General features: G+C 45.9%; 1 protein-coding gene across 1 annotated transcript in view; it reads right to left on the bottom strand.

Annotated features, from left to right (window-relative positions):
• Positions 1-1,970: 1,970 nt before the first annotated feature.
• Positions 1,971-14,519, bottom strand: part of CXCR5 (C-X-C motif chemokine receptor 5) — a 25,722-nt gene continuing 13,173 nt past the window's right edge. Inside the window, exon 2 of the mRNA XM_074936541.1 lies at positions 1,971-4,173. Within this exon, the coding sequence (XP_074792642.1) occupies positions 3,097-4,173 (1,077 nt within the window). The 3' untranslated portion in view covers positions 1,971-3,096. The remainder of the gene's footprint in view (positions 4,174-14,519) is intronic.

Genomic DNA, 14,519 nt, shown 5'->3' with positions numbered 1-14,519 from the left:
CTTGGGGCTTTAGCCCTGGTGCCTCTGCAGGTTTGAAAATATTTACCAGAGCTCCACTCTGGTGGCTCCAGCTGAATTTAAGCCCTGGTGAAGCCCCTCTTTCTTTGTCTCACTCTTTCCTTGATCTGAGTTGTCACAAGATAGCCATGGGTCTGCAAGACTGGGCTGCAGTGCAGTGTATTATCCCTATTTTGGAGATGGTCAACAAAGGCAGAAAGGCTACGTGACGTGACCAAGGCCACCAGGCAGCTCTTATAGCGATTATGGAAACCTGGGAGCACCAACTCTCCCTGGGCCTAATGCACTGTGAGCACTTTAATAAGACCTCTCCTATGAAACAACCTCCAGGTTTTTTTTTCTTAATTAAAGCAGCTGAGCTTTGAGTCTAACTCTGCTATGGGTTGGCAGATCTGAAACTTGAATAAAGTAGATTATGGTAACCTATTAGGGTTAGCTGATGTCTCAGTACTGTGGTGATGGGTGCTCTAGGCAGGCCTTGGTAAAAAAAACTGAGCTAAACCTGGATCTTACACATGCCCTAAAATAAGAGATCCTTCTGCAGCACTAGTGAAAAGAACAAATTCCAGTGAGCCTCATAAGCAACACATGAAAGGCTCCTTTTATCTCCATGCAGAACTTGTCAGAAAGACGTCTGACCAGCCAGCAGCTATCAATTGGTCTCTCTGATCTGTCTGTGTTTCAGAATATTGAAAACTACAGCTGACTTTCTGCAGAAGCATGAGACATGCAAGGTGGAAAAAGTACTTTATTTAATTAATCATTATAGTTCATTTAAAAAAAAGCAGACAAAATTTATGGTGAGTTTATAGGGACACAAGATATAAGCGATCGTAAAAAAAAATAAAGCCTCTCAAAATATCCCCTTTCAGTTATGAACACTGAAATAATGTATGAACTCTAGCTAGATTTTGCCCCAGTAGCACAGTTTAAACAAACTTTTCGGCATTTCTCCCTGCTTGGACAATAAGAATAACCTCATCAGCTTCACTGGGGTCCTCAATGGCTGTGCTGTGAACACCGCAGGGAATGTTTGATTGTTTTTTATTTTTGTTAAAGTTACATCCCTTGGAATTTAAAAAAAACCCTCTAAACCTTGGACTTTTCCTGTTGGGGTTAGAGTTAGTAAAAGGCTTCACCGATCCTCCATTTTGGGCTGAATTTAGCCCAGAGGTGATCCTTTAAATATGGATCATTCCCCTACAGATTCTTCTTCCGACAGATCATTTTTCTGGAAAGGGGTGAGTGAATTGAAGTTGGTCTCTTTGTTATTGGGTGACTGCTACTAGTGACCCTAGCACAAAGCTCAAACATCCACCCTGCCACATGGGCAGTTTGACAACACTAAAATTAATATTGATCAGCAGAAATAGTTTTAGTTTTGCCTAGCAAAGCAGGTTAATTTTGGAGCAAATTTTTACAAATGTATTTGTGGTTAGGTTGTGCCTGGGATGAATGGTGGCCAGTGGCTCCTTAGACAGAACTATAACATACATTTCAAGCCAAAGTAACACTTTACCTATTAAGAAAAACAAAGAAAGCAGCAGCATTGCCTACACATTGTTTAACTGTGCTGTTTTCCATTAGCTGTTATCACATCAACAGGGACAGAGTCCCTTATGGCTGCTCTACACACAGACTTGCACTGAAATAACCCCAGCTGTGGGTTAAAGCTGCTGCTGTTAGTTTGGTGCATGTCTGTGTGGAGTAGGCCTGATCCTGAGAGCTGCTGGGTACCCACAACTCTGGTATGAAGTCAAAGTTCAGATCTTTTCTCCCTAAAATCTAATAAGTGAAATTTTTTAAAACACCATCGATGCAGGTAGAGCTAGAATGCCTGAAAGCACAGTACAAAGCATAGCAAAAAAAACTTTCCCTTGTCTGCCCCTGAAAAAAAAACCCACAAACCCTCCCCCCGCCCCCCAACAACTCTTCTCCTTCCATGTTCTGTTTTACTCTGGAATAACGGGAATTCTTGCTCTCAACACCCAAGAAATACAGCAACTGAACCCCAAAGCAAATCAGTAACACATTCAGCCTTCTTTCCCTCCTCCCCCACCCTAGTAATCAAAGTAGGAGAGGTCTGTGCCACCATTCAGTTACAAGGCTGGACAGGGCCTGCTCAGAGAATATTCACCCTCAAAGGAAATCAATTAGTTCCAGTTAGTCAGTAATTGGAATTATTAACAGCAATAAAATGGATTGAAAGTGAGAGAGAAAGTGTGCAGCTCATGGGCAGGAAAAAAATTCCTGACAGTAAAGTCTTTGGGCCTATGGAAGAGTCTCCCAATGTGAGTCGCAGAAACACCACCATTTGGGATCAAGGCACCCAACCTGCCCAAAAGTCCCAGGAAAGGCACAACAGGAGACAACCCCACGTTTGCTGGAGGAGATGGGCTGGCTGCCTCACAGGCCTCTTCTACTTCCAGATTCTGTGATGCAGTCAGAAGAACAGTGTCCAAACCTTTGTATTGACCAGAATGGTGAGTAACATGCAGCTATGTGCCCAAGTAACTGAAACATACTCTAAACTTCTTCATATTTTACATAACTTTCATTAAACATAGAACTGTTTCTAATTAAAAGCAATAATTGGGCTATATCACTTTCTTCTGAGCACCTTAATAAGCAGCACAGACTAAATCATGCTCTTCCATTTCTCTGATAAAAATCTCTCCATCATCTGGAATTTCCTGTTTGTCACTTTCTAAGGGCCCAATTCTGTGGTTGGCTCTGCACACTGGGGCTCCTCCAGTGGGGAGGATGCAGTATCAGAGCTAACTTGCTAGGGTCCCAGCCAGCCCCTTTGCAGTGGTTGCTATGTAAAGTCAGTATTTGCCAAGGGCTACCACAAACCATTTCTCCACATATTTAGCACAGGAAGTAAATATGTGGTAACGGCTGGCAAGTATGTGCTGTTTTAATGGTGCCCTTTAGACCTCAGTTTCTTGTGGAAAGGAGGGAAGTGGTAGGGATGATACTGAGGCGCAGAGCTGAGTCCTGTACCAAGGGCATTACATGCTCTGCTGGCCAGGAACACCAAGGTCTATCTCAGCCCCGTGCCCAGTTCTTTCCCCACTAGAAAGTGCTGACAGAAGTGATGGTGTCCGACTCAATCCCACTGCTCTTCCTCGTCACATCAAGGATCTCCTGCAGGGTCTCTTGGCTTATGCAGCCCAGGTCACGGAGAATCCGGAAGAAGTCGTTGCGGAACTTGACTCCGACAAAGGCATAGAGGATGGGGTTGAGACAGCAGTGTGTGAAGCCAATCACCTCTGTCACCATGATGCTGGTGGCCAACTGGTCCGCCAAGGCACAATCGCTCGGTAAGGTTTCCAGCTTGTCTAGCGTGTCCAAAAAGATGACCATGTGGTAAGGGCTCCAACAGAGTAAGAACACCCCTGTGACCAGAATGGCCACTCTCACGGCCTTCTGCCTCTGCAGCCGCTGGGACTGGCACAGGGTCCTCACAATGGCTGTATAGCAGTAGCACATGACCAGCAGGGGCACGAAGAAACCCACAATGTGATACAGGAAGCGGGTTGCCAGCCACATGTTGCTGCCATGAATCCCAACTTGCTGGAAATTGCAGACACTGTGGTTGCTCTTGTCTGACCAGACCTCCATGAGCACTAGATCGGGCAAGGTCAGCACCAGGGAGATGAACCAAATGGCCAGGCAAGTGAGATGGATGGACCTGACTCTGCGCTTCCTGTAGGTGTGGATAGCATACACTATGGCCAGGTAGCGATCCACACTGATGCAGCCTAGAAGCATGCTGCTGCAGTAGAAGTTGATCTTATGAACAGCGCTGAGGACTTTGCAGAGGAAAGTGCCGAAGATCCAGCCAGTCAAGCTCTCGGCCACACCAAAAGGCAAGGTGAGCACTAGCACCAGATTGGCCAGGGCTAGATGAAAGAGGAAGTTCTCGGTGGTAGTGCGGGCACGCTTGTAACGCTCCAGGATGATCAATACCAGGGCATTGCCCAAGGTCCCCAGAAGAAATATCAGAAGGTAGACTAAGGGCACAAAGATCTTCTTGAAAGGATGTGTGGGATCGCCAGCCGGAGACAAGACTGTATCTGGACAGAAGTAGTCCTCATAGGATCTTGTGGTGTTGTCATTGTCATAGTCACTGAATTCCCCCAGCAAATTCTGCAGAACAGGAGGAGAATCCCATTACAGGCTTCAGTTTCTGTACAGCCATTTCCCAGGAGAAAGCCCAACCATTACATAGGAAATGCCAGACGAGATTAGACCCTAGTCTGGAGGAGGATATCTTGTTGGTTTATATAGAGGCATTAGAATATTCTCCATATTATTCTCCACCCTATTCCTTGTCGACACTCACAGGTTGTTTGCTTTCTGACCACTGCTGCACACTGGGCAGAGCCCTCCATCGAGCTGGCCACCCTCACACCCTTTCCTGAGTTGATGCAGTTAATTCAGAACCCTGTACGGTCTATGAATAGTACATTTTCCCCTCCTATGTGCATTACTTTGTACTTATCAACACTGAACTTTAGTCACCATTGTGTTGCCCATTTCACCTGGCTTGGTTGTGTCCCTCTAATTAATTTTTCTGTCATTTTCTACCACGTTAATTCCATATTCTGTTCCCAAAACTACCTTCACACACTGGCCCCAGGCAAGGACTTTCTCTGATTTGTCTGTAGAGCTATTACAAAGCATGCTGCGTCTTGAGACAGAGGATGTATTGCCACTCCTCTTGACTCAGTACTGTCCCGCAGTGTGACACCATGTCTGTCTGAGCTCCTTGGGCTGAACTACTGCTGGGAGTTTGTGATATCAGGTCCACGCCCAATATGCAGGCTGTGATGCTGCCACACAAAGTGAGATTTGCACTGGGAACAATGCAGCAGCTGGCCAGTGGAGTGAGCTATACGTAGGCTCTGGAGACGGGAGGGACATTGCCTCCTACTTTTTAAGAACCTGGCTGAGAGGGAGCACACTGTGCCTGGCTAGCGGCAGCTGGGTTCTGCTCTGCCTTGTGGCACGTGCAGCAGCTGGTCAGGTCCTGTTGTGTGTTGTCTTGCATGCCTGCAGCTGGCCCCTCACCTGTTGGTGGCTGAAACCACAGCACTGGCTTCTAGGGGCCAGGGCCTAGCCAGGTTTGGGAAGCAGGACAGACCCACTACCCAAAGGCCTCGGGCTTGCCAGCAAGGAGGGTAAGGAGTGAGGGAGGGCAGGGACTTAAAGAAGATCCTGCAGGTGGGGGGGGCTTGCCCTCCTCGCTTTTATAGTCCTTTTGGCACCCACAGAGCTGTATCACACACCAAGTTTTTTATTCAAAGCAGAAATCAAATCAAAACCTTAGCACTAGAAAGCTGGCAGCTCTGGCAAAGCCCACCACCACCGTGGAGCATATGCTCTGACTGTCCTGTGCTGCTCCAGGCAGGCAATGGACAGAGCCTAATGCTAGCCAAAACAAGAGTGCTCAGAAAAAGAGGAGGAGAAAAGGGGAGGGTAGAAATCAATGAGGAGAAGAGGAACAAAGGGCAGAGCAAAGGCTCATGGCAAAAATGTCAGACAGCTCAACAAATACTAACTAGAAGATGGTAAGGGTTCCCCTGCAGTCACACTGAGCGCTCTACCCCTCCCAACCACCTTCTCTGGAGACAGACTCTTGCACTGACCACAGCGGAAGTTTCTGCTCGCTGTTTTCATACCTTTCACTGCCAGCTGTAGCTGCCTGCACCTGCTGCACCTTCCCCCATTAGCTAAATACCAGTGCTGCTTGAGCTGTTTTCAGAGCTATTTTCTTTTTTTGGTTGCTTTTTTTTTTTTAAGAAACATCTCAACTGTCCTGTGAAATACAGTGAGTGTGAATCCCCCCAGTCACGAGCCACAAGGCCATATGGCAGAGGCAGAAAGCTCCCTGATTGGGGCACCCCCCTGAAACACACACAAGCTATCTCTGGCTGTAGCAAGTGAAGGCCTCACTTAAGGCAATGGCATGTTGTTAGCTTCTCACCCGTAGAGAGCAACCCATGGGACGTTGCACTGTGGCAGAGAGCTGTAGCTGCTGTGCACTCACGCGAATCTTTAAAGTGCAGTTTTGGAAAATAGCAGGGTGATGGTGCTGCTTTACTCTTGTCTCCCCAGTGCCTCCTCTTGGGAGATGCTTCTGGGAGTTAGCCAATAGGCCGAAAGGTCAGGAAAGAAACCACAAACACCCCCAATCCAGTCCACACAATTGGTCGGGTTTTCTGCCTTCATCTAAAGCAACAGCAGGGCACCAGTCTGGAGGGACCAACGCTCACCTCCACTAACTAAAACTCTGCAAAACAAATAGCTGTGAAGGAGGAGATATGGCAAAGGGAGTCTTTAAACTACCCTCAATTTCAAATTTTTCTGTTCCTAAAAATATGCCCTAGCAACTGCCTATCTCGCGTACATACCAGGAGTTAATGATGCCCATGGAACTTGTGCTAATAGCATTGACTATGGCAAGGGTCAATGCCCAAGAGCTAACCCAATGCTGGGGTGGTTATATAACCTCCTGCCTGACAAATACATCATTAAGGGGTTCTTGTTTCAAAGGGCCCTCAGTATCTATGCCATCTGCAGCCCACCAGCTGCTGTACTATTAACAGGTTTCAGAGTAGCAGCCGTGTTAGTCTGTATTCACAAAAAGGAGTACTTGTGGCACCTTAGAGATTAACAAATTTATTTGCGCATACGCTTTCGTGAGCTACAGCTCAAATTTATTTGAGCATAAGCTTTCATGAGCTACAGCTCACTTCATCAGATCCGATGAAGTGAGCTGTAGCTCACGAAAGCTTATGCTCAAATAAATTTGTTAGTCTCTAAGGTGCCACAAGTACTCCTTTTCTTTGTACTATTAACGTGGACTGTGAATGTGCACAGCATCTCATTAAATGCATACAAGGTTCCTTCTCTAAAAAGTTACAGTTTCCCTTAGCAAAAGAAAACAGGCTCCCCAAGAACCAGGAAAGGGTTGGAGGGGTTCCAAGCATCAGAGGGAGGAGGAGATGTGCAGAACAATTTGGGAATGCAGGGTTAATCACAAGAGCGCAGCATGGTGTCAAAACAAAAGGACAGCAACCCTTCAAAACATGGGCAGTGACTGTGCAGTGCTAAACCGTTTTAACTGCAGCGAGTGGCTGTCAGTATCACCTTGCATTTACAACAGAAGATGCTGCACTCGAGCACCACTATCTGCCACCATCTCATCTCTGATAAGGTGACAGGTAAGGTATTGTTTGTTTTTTACTGTAAGCCACTCGCCTCTGGCTTGGGAAATGTGCACAGTGCAGTGACTGAGCCGTCCTCTCATGTACATCTCAGGCTGGGAGAGAGTAGCGAGTGTGGGTGGAAGCAGACAGAGATGAGTCAAAGAGACAAAGCACTTATGTATTGCGAATCCAAGCTGAAGCAGAAAGGGGTTGGAGCGCAGCTACAAGAGTTGCATAGAGTGTGACACACTAGGGCTATTAGAACAAAGATGTGAGGGACCTTGCAGCGTTCAGTATGGTAGGGGCAGAGATTAGTCCCCATGACTCATAGTGGCAATATGCTCTCTCCAACTCCTGCCACTTGGCCAGGGACTCAAAATTTTGCTTTAAGGATGGATTTGCTGGGAAAACGTGCACGCACAAAAGCCTGTAGTACAGGAGCTCTCAAACTGGGGGTCGGGACCCCTCAGGGGGTCACAAGGTTATTACATGGGGGGGGGGGCCGCAAGCTGTCAGCCTCTACCTCAAACTCCACTTTGCCTCCAGCATTTATAATGGTGTTAAATATATAAAAAAGTGGTTTTATTTTATAAGGGGGGAGGGAGGGGAGTCACACTCAGAGGCTTGCTGTGTGAAAGGGGTCCCCAGTACAAAAGTTTGAGAACCACTGCTCCAGTAGCGGAAAAAAGGGACCTAAAAATAAGGAAGGAGGAAGGAATAGAACAGGAGGATTATGTAATATTTTCTGTTTGTCACTGCTGTGGGTATTTGTGTGTAATGATAGGGAATTACATGTAAAATAAAACAGAACTGGCAAGCCAAACATGGCACTAATTGTGTGTGTATCTTCCCTTGCAGGAAGATAGATAGATTACATTTATTTAATGCAATCCCTCAAGCTTTCTGCTTAAGAGGCTCCTAGAAAATAGAGATGGAAAAAACATCCCCCTATTAGTTCATCAAGTTCAGCCTCCCTCAACTCCTAGGAGGACATTAAACTAATTCTACTCTACCTCACAACTGCCCATCTCTTCAGTCCCAAAGTCATCCATGTTCTACACAGATCTGGTGATCCCCTCACAGTTGAATATCATTTACAGCTGAGATAAAGTCATGGAGCTGAAGTTCTGGAAAGTTATTCACAACCAAGGAACAAATCCCACAGCATTTTAATTTCCTTGCATGAATAATTTTGTGTCTGTTTCAGACTACATCCCCTATCTGGACCTGGGCAGGTTAAGCAGTAAGGACACGACACCAATCTTAGCTGTTTTTCTGCCAATAGGATAATTTATATATCAGGCATATAACTGGGAGGAGAGTGGAAAAAAAAAATCAGAATTGGTCTAAGATTCCACTAAGAGTTGTTCTGCAGAGCTTCCCCACTGGATTCTGAACCTTGACCACCGCCCCCCGGGCTTTGCCCCTGCACCCAGCCAGTGCTGCTGCAGCTCCCACTTTTCACTTTTTTCATTAGGGAGTGAGCTCTGCTTTACCCCCAGCTAAACTCTACCACCACGATTCTCCTGCTTGAGCCTTTCATTTAAAAGGAGGGGTCAGGGTGATCAAAGAATGGGAAGTATCCTTTGCAAAAAAATTATGACAAAAATAATGGTTCATTTTGTTTTAAAGTTTTCACAGGATTTTTCAACTAAACAAATCAAAAATTGTTCTGGGGGTTGTTGTTTTTTGGGGGGAGGTGAGGGCTGCTTTTCTCACTCCCCCCCTCCCCAAAGGAAACAAGGGAGAAAAAGGTAAGGAGAAAAATTAAACCAAAATGGAATTAATATGTTTTGATTTGAACAGAAACAAAACAATTTCCTTAGAAAAGTCATCTTTAAATTAAAAAAAAAGGTTGAAAAACTTCTGAGTCACTCTATTTAAAAGCCAGGCTTTGTGGCAAATCTGATGTGAGCTTTCCTTAGCATGGAACAATCATCTTTTTAAAGATATTATTGTTTTCAATTTACAAGGCTAATTAGAGGATGGAATATACTGTGTCATAATTCAAACCTAGGATATTTGTAGTATAGCTTCTCTCCCAGTAAAAAAACTCTAATATAAATATGCTACAGAACTGCCCTCAGGCAGGCTCTGCAAGCCGACCCACACATAGGAAAGGATAAAATGCAGGCAGGGGTGTGAGTATACAATTATGTTATTGTGGGATGTAGGTCTTTCACATTTCCCAATGTTATTGTAGCTTATCCAGTTACTCCTGTTTGTTAAAGTTAGTGGGTTTGATTTCCTATGGAACGGCACTTTGTGCACTCATTTACACCAGTGCACAGTGGTGTAAAATACTGTCAAGTCAGAATACGTGTTTTAAACCCACTCTCTGCTTGTTTAAATGATTACACAAGGTGGGCTTCTCTCTAAGCAAGTTAACCTAGGAAGGAGACGCATCTGATTCCGACCATCTCAGAACGAGCCTTTCGGCCACAAGAACAGAGGCTGCAATCCCAGCACCCAAGCAAAAGAATTATAGAGCCAACCACTGAAGAAAACAATTTAAAGATATGGCACCAGTAATCACAGCATGTGAGAAGGGCTAGCATTCTCGTCTGCACCGCCTGCAGCTGACAAAAACATCCCTAAATAGGTGCTTTGGGGTCCAACTACATTGGTTTAAAATTTTAGCTTGAGACCAAATGTATCTAAACAAAAGGGAGAAAGTATGTGTTTGTGGGTGGGAGAGATTAAAAGCCAAGCTCCTCAGCCCAGATATAAGACCCGTCACCCCCCCAGAATCCTCAACCTAAACACGTGGACATTGCAAAAACAAAGAGTCGTGCATGACTTACCATGTCATAGCCCTTCATAGAGATGCTGTAGGGCCCCATTATTTGGGAGGCACTGTTTTTCTCCTCCAGTGGTTTGGGTAGAGGCTCTGACAGAGAATATCAACCAACTTCCCTTTTTGATGAGGGCTTAATAATTTAACTGAATGGGGCGGGGAATCTAGTTCTCATCAACAAAGTATTGCGCTTTTCAGCTTTGCAAGGCAAATGAGCTCAATGCTCAGAATGACCTATTTGAGCGTCAGATTAGAATCTTGCTCTATCATCTTGGCTTTAAACTGTTTTTTAAAGTATGGTTTTGAATAATCAAAAGCTCCCATAATCTGCCACAGAGCAAAGCCCCCAAGTCCCTTCCCAAATCCTTAATCCAGTACAGAGTCCAGAGGCTTTTATAGAAGACACTGCACTGGGTTTGGGCAATGTACAAAAAATATCTAAGATTTTAAGACATGTTCTACTCATGGGAAAAGTTTATTTCTAACTCCAAAAATGCCCTGGATTAGGTATGGACTGGATTAAGACATGGCCCTCTAATCTAATAGCACCAGCTGCTTTAAGCCCTCAGTTTTTCTCTTCTTCCCTCTGTTTCAGCTCTCACCATTATCCAAAGTAACCGAACAGTTTGCTCCAGAAGGGCATTGGCAGAATGGCTGGAGCAGGGATGGGGGAACAGATTATTAATTAATTAATATTTGTACAACACTCTGTGTAAAGTAAGAGTCCATTTGATTATACAGTCCCCTTGTAGCTACTGCATTACTCAAATTCCCATTAAGAAGGATGAAGTCTCTGCTGGTGTGCAGGGGTTGTCTGTTGCCTTGTCCAAAAACGTTGCAGTGTCAGTGGGAGAGGGAAGGGCAAATTCATGGTGCCCAAACCTAACCATTAGCTCAGCAGGACAGAGCAGCATGGTATCCTGGCCTTCTTTTCTTCATCCTTGTTTTGACAGATACCATAGTGCAGAGGTGTGAAGCTCTGTCCAGGGTAATGCCTGATCTCTGCAAGGCAGAGTGCATTGGCACTGAGGCCGCCATGCTGGAGAGGATGTCTGAATGGCAGTCATGCAGAGGAAGTGGGGGGGCACAATCCTTGCTTTCACTGGCTTTTATGCCATTCATCATAGGAGCAGCAAACCACTGCACTGGCTTCAGTCAGTCTGCATCCCCTTGCCTGTAAGACAATCAGCTTGAAGAAAAGCAGGCAGCTGTGATGAGAAGCACCTCTGCCCCTAAGATGCTGCATTCAGTTCTGGACACATGGCTGGTCCTACGGAAAGTATTATACTGTTCTTCCGCACCCACCCTGCCACTTCCTGCCTGCCAAAGTGGAGAGAGACAGCCAACCAGAGAAGTTGCTCCAATAAAAGATATTACCTTACCCACCCTGTCTGACAGAGACAGACACACACATACACACCCCCTTGTGGCCTGTGTGGACTCGCCTTCATGCCCCAGGAGGTAACGCTGAAAAGCAGCTATCCAAACAAGAGGCGGAGAGTTCACACTCTGCTAGGGCATGTTGTTGCCAGGGGAATAGGACATGGCACTTTGGCTGGTACACTGACAGCGCAAGGCCCTATGTAGACTCATGAGCACCAGAATGCAATTGCCTGGGACACTGCAGTACCAGAGCCATGTAGTACGGTACTGGGAAGAGCAACACACAGTATTTAGAGGCTGGAAGGACTGAGAGCTAAAGAACCAAATTTGGCTAAACGCCCACAGGAGGGCGGATAGCTACAGGTACTTGAAGGACATAAGCGTTAAGAAAGAGAGGGGCATTATTTAGAGAGGCAGGGTAGCCCCCTGGACTATGATTCTGTAGACCTGGGTTCTATTCCCAGCTCTGTCACTGACCAGCTGGGTGACCACAGGCAAGTCACAGCCCCTCCCTATACCTCAGTTTCCCCATCAGCAAAATGGGGATAATGATACTAACGACCTTAGTGAAGTGCTTTGAAATCTACAGATGAAAAGTTCTACCAAGGAGCACACTATTATTATGGTACATTGGGTGTAACTAGAAGCAAATGGGATGAAATGGGGCAGTAGGAATTGTAGGCTGGAAACATCTTCCAAGGGTGTGAACTATGGGCCAGTCTGCCCAGAAACCCTGCATGTATCTCGTATAACCCTTCTAGGCATGAGCCTTACAAAGCAGAGATGGGCGGGTCATGTAGTCCACAGGCAAAACAATAGGTGGGCAACCCACAAAAGTGACTGGATCCCCAGACAAGCTGTGAGGGTAATCTAGCCTCTGACTTCCTGGGTGTTTTAAGCTTCTCTGGGTCTCACCAGGCTGCAGAACTTTGTCCTCCTTGGTATCTCTGGCACATTGTCTGGGCATTGGCTCTCAGTTTGTTAACCCTTCACAGAAATGGAGCTCTTCAGCCCACCTGCCCTAGGCCCCCAGGACAAGTGCTGACACCCAAGAGAGCCCAGTTGCTTAAACACACCCTCTCCCTCCTTCACACTGCAAAAGGTGTGAAGCTTCTGGTTATGGTTTAATTGTCTCTGGAGACACAGTAACCGTGAAGCACGTAGCACACATACAGAGACACACTGCACAGAGACAAACACCTTAATGCTCTTCAAATGAAGCAGAGTACAGATCATACCAAACAATAAACCTCTTAAACTGCAATATCCGTCACTAGCTCTTCCTTTGTGAGTCCTTGGGGGGGACCATTTGCGGCCAAGAAGGCAGGCAGAATGACCCCTGCCTCATGCAGACTTTTTACCTGTTGTGTGGTTTCTCCCTCATGAAGTCGTTGCCCAGCTTGCATGACCACCTTACTCTTTCCTACCCCCACACTTCCTCTTCCTGTCTGGTTCCTCTGTTCCTATGTGTTTATTAAACCTCTCCTGGACACTCGGCCATTTTTTTGGTCTGCTCCTCTCTTTCCCTACTCCCTTCAGAGGGGAAAATAAAACTGGTCTCCCAAGGATGCAGCTAGTTTTTACTTTCTAGAATAATATTGTGACCAAAGTATTGTCATTAACTTTAAGTATTTCCTACTGTCCTCAGTATGAGGACGACATGCTGTCATGCTGGTAAGACATGATGGATACACATACATCTAGGCATTCATGATACAGCATCTTTCATAGTAACAATTAATAATATCATCCAGAATTCATAAATTTGTACTGACAGATTCCCAAATTGTCACATCTGTACATCCCATTTGCACTCTGAATTATCCACTGAAGTTCTCACAGTTAAGTTAATCAATACCCCAGCTACCAGGCTCCACCAGACATCTACTACAGGGTTAGCCTTTTGGCCTGCAGGACCTCAGTAAAAAGAAAAAAAAGGTTAAGTGATATTTTCACCTTCTTGTTCCATCACCAGAGACTGGCTGGTGTAACAGTGAGTTTCTGGACTCACCAACCCCTCTGCCAGGGAGAAAGGCTGAGATGGCCTGTCAATTCTGGAGTCAGCAGAGAACACACTATTATTATCGTACATGGGGTGTAACTAGAAGCAAATGGGATGAAACTGGGCAGTGGGAACCGTAAGGTGGAAACATCATCCAAGGGTGTGAACTATGGGCCAGTCTGCCCAGAAACCCTGCATGTATCTGGTATAACCCTGCTAGGCATGAGCCTTACAAATACAGAGACACACGAGGGAGTAACAAGATGCCTCTATTTAGGAACAGGCCTCTGACCTTTAAGCTTTCTGCAGCAAAGCATGGAGGTAGAATTACCTCCAAACAGGTCCAGCAACTCTCTGCTATTGCACGGAGCTGGAGCTGCGTAATGACAGCCTGCCCCTTGTAGTAAGAGGAGGCCCTGAAACATAAAACCTTATATCAGAGGCCTGGTATGAGGCCTAAGGCCTGAACTAAAGTAATGGTCAAGACTTTGTTAACATAAAGCAAAATTAAACTTTGAACCAGAGGCAGGCCCTGCTCACAGAAGCTGGCAAGGAAAGGGCTGATGTTGCAAAAATACACATACCTAAAAGGTACTGGACACTAAAGATATAAACGTGCCAGGATGGTACCAAGAACACTCCGATACTTGCACATTCCACACATAACAAGGAACAGGCTGACCCATCCTAAAGACAGGCAGAAGGATAATATGATGGCTTGAGTTGTTTTGTTTGAACCAACATGTACAAGAAGAGAGGCGGGACCTTACTACATAGAGGGGTTGTACCTCAATACATCAGGAGTGACGTGTAATGTGTTTGTACCTCTGTATAAGAATGCATCCGAGTGGTTGTCTTTGTCTGGCCTAGGGGGCAATGGTAAATACCGCCACTGACTGAGCCAGTCCAGTGTCAGGGAGCACATATGTACTAGCAGAACTGTAGACCTCTGATCCGGGGAGCTAGAGACTGTGTTTTGTTTGGCAATAAACCTGGCCGGGTGCCTTCATACCTTATCAGAGTCCGTGGTCATTGGGTTTTTCCTCATGAGATCTGCTGTGCCAGCTATCTGCAGAGCCGGGGCAGCACACAGAGGGAA

The sequence above is a fragment of the Natator depressus genome, chromosome 22 (assembly GCF_965152275.1).
Source record: "Natator depressus isolate rNatDep1 chromosome 22, rNatDep2.hap1, whole genome shotgun sequence".
Taxonomy (NCBI): Eukaryota; Metazoa; Chordata; order Testudines; family Cheloniidae; genus Natator; species Natator depressus.
The sequence above is the reverse complement of the archived record's forward strand: the minus strand, read 5'-3'. Positions and strand labels throughout refer to the sequence as shown.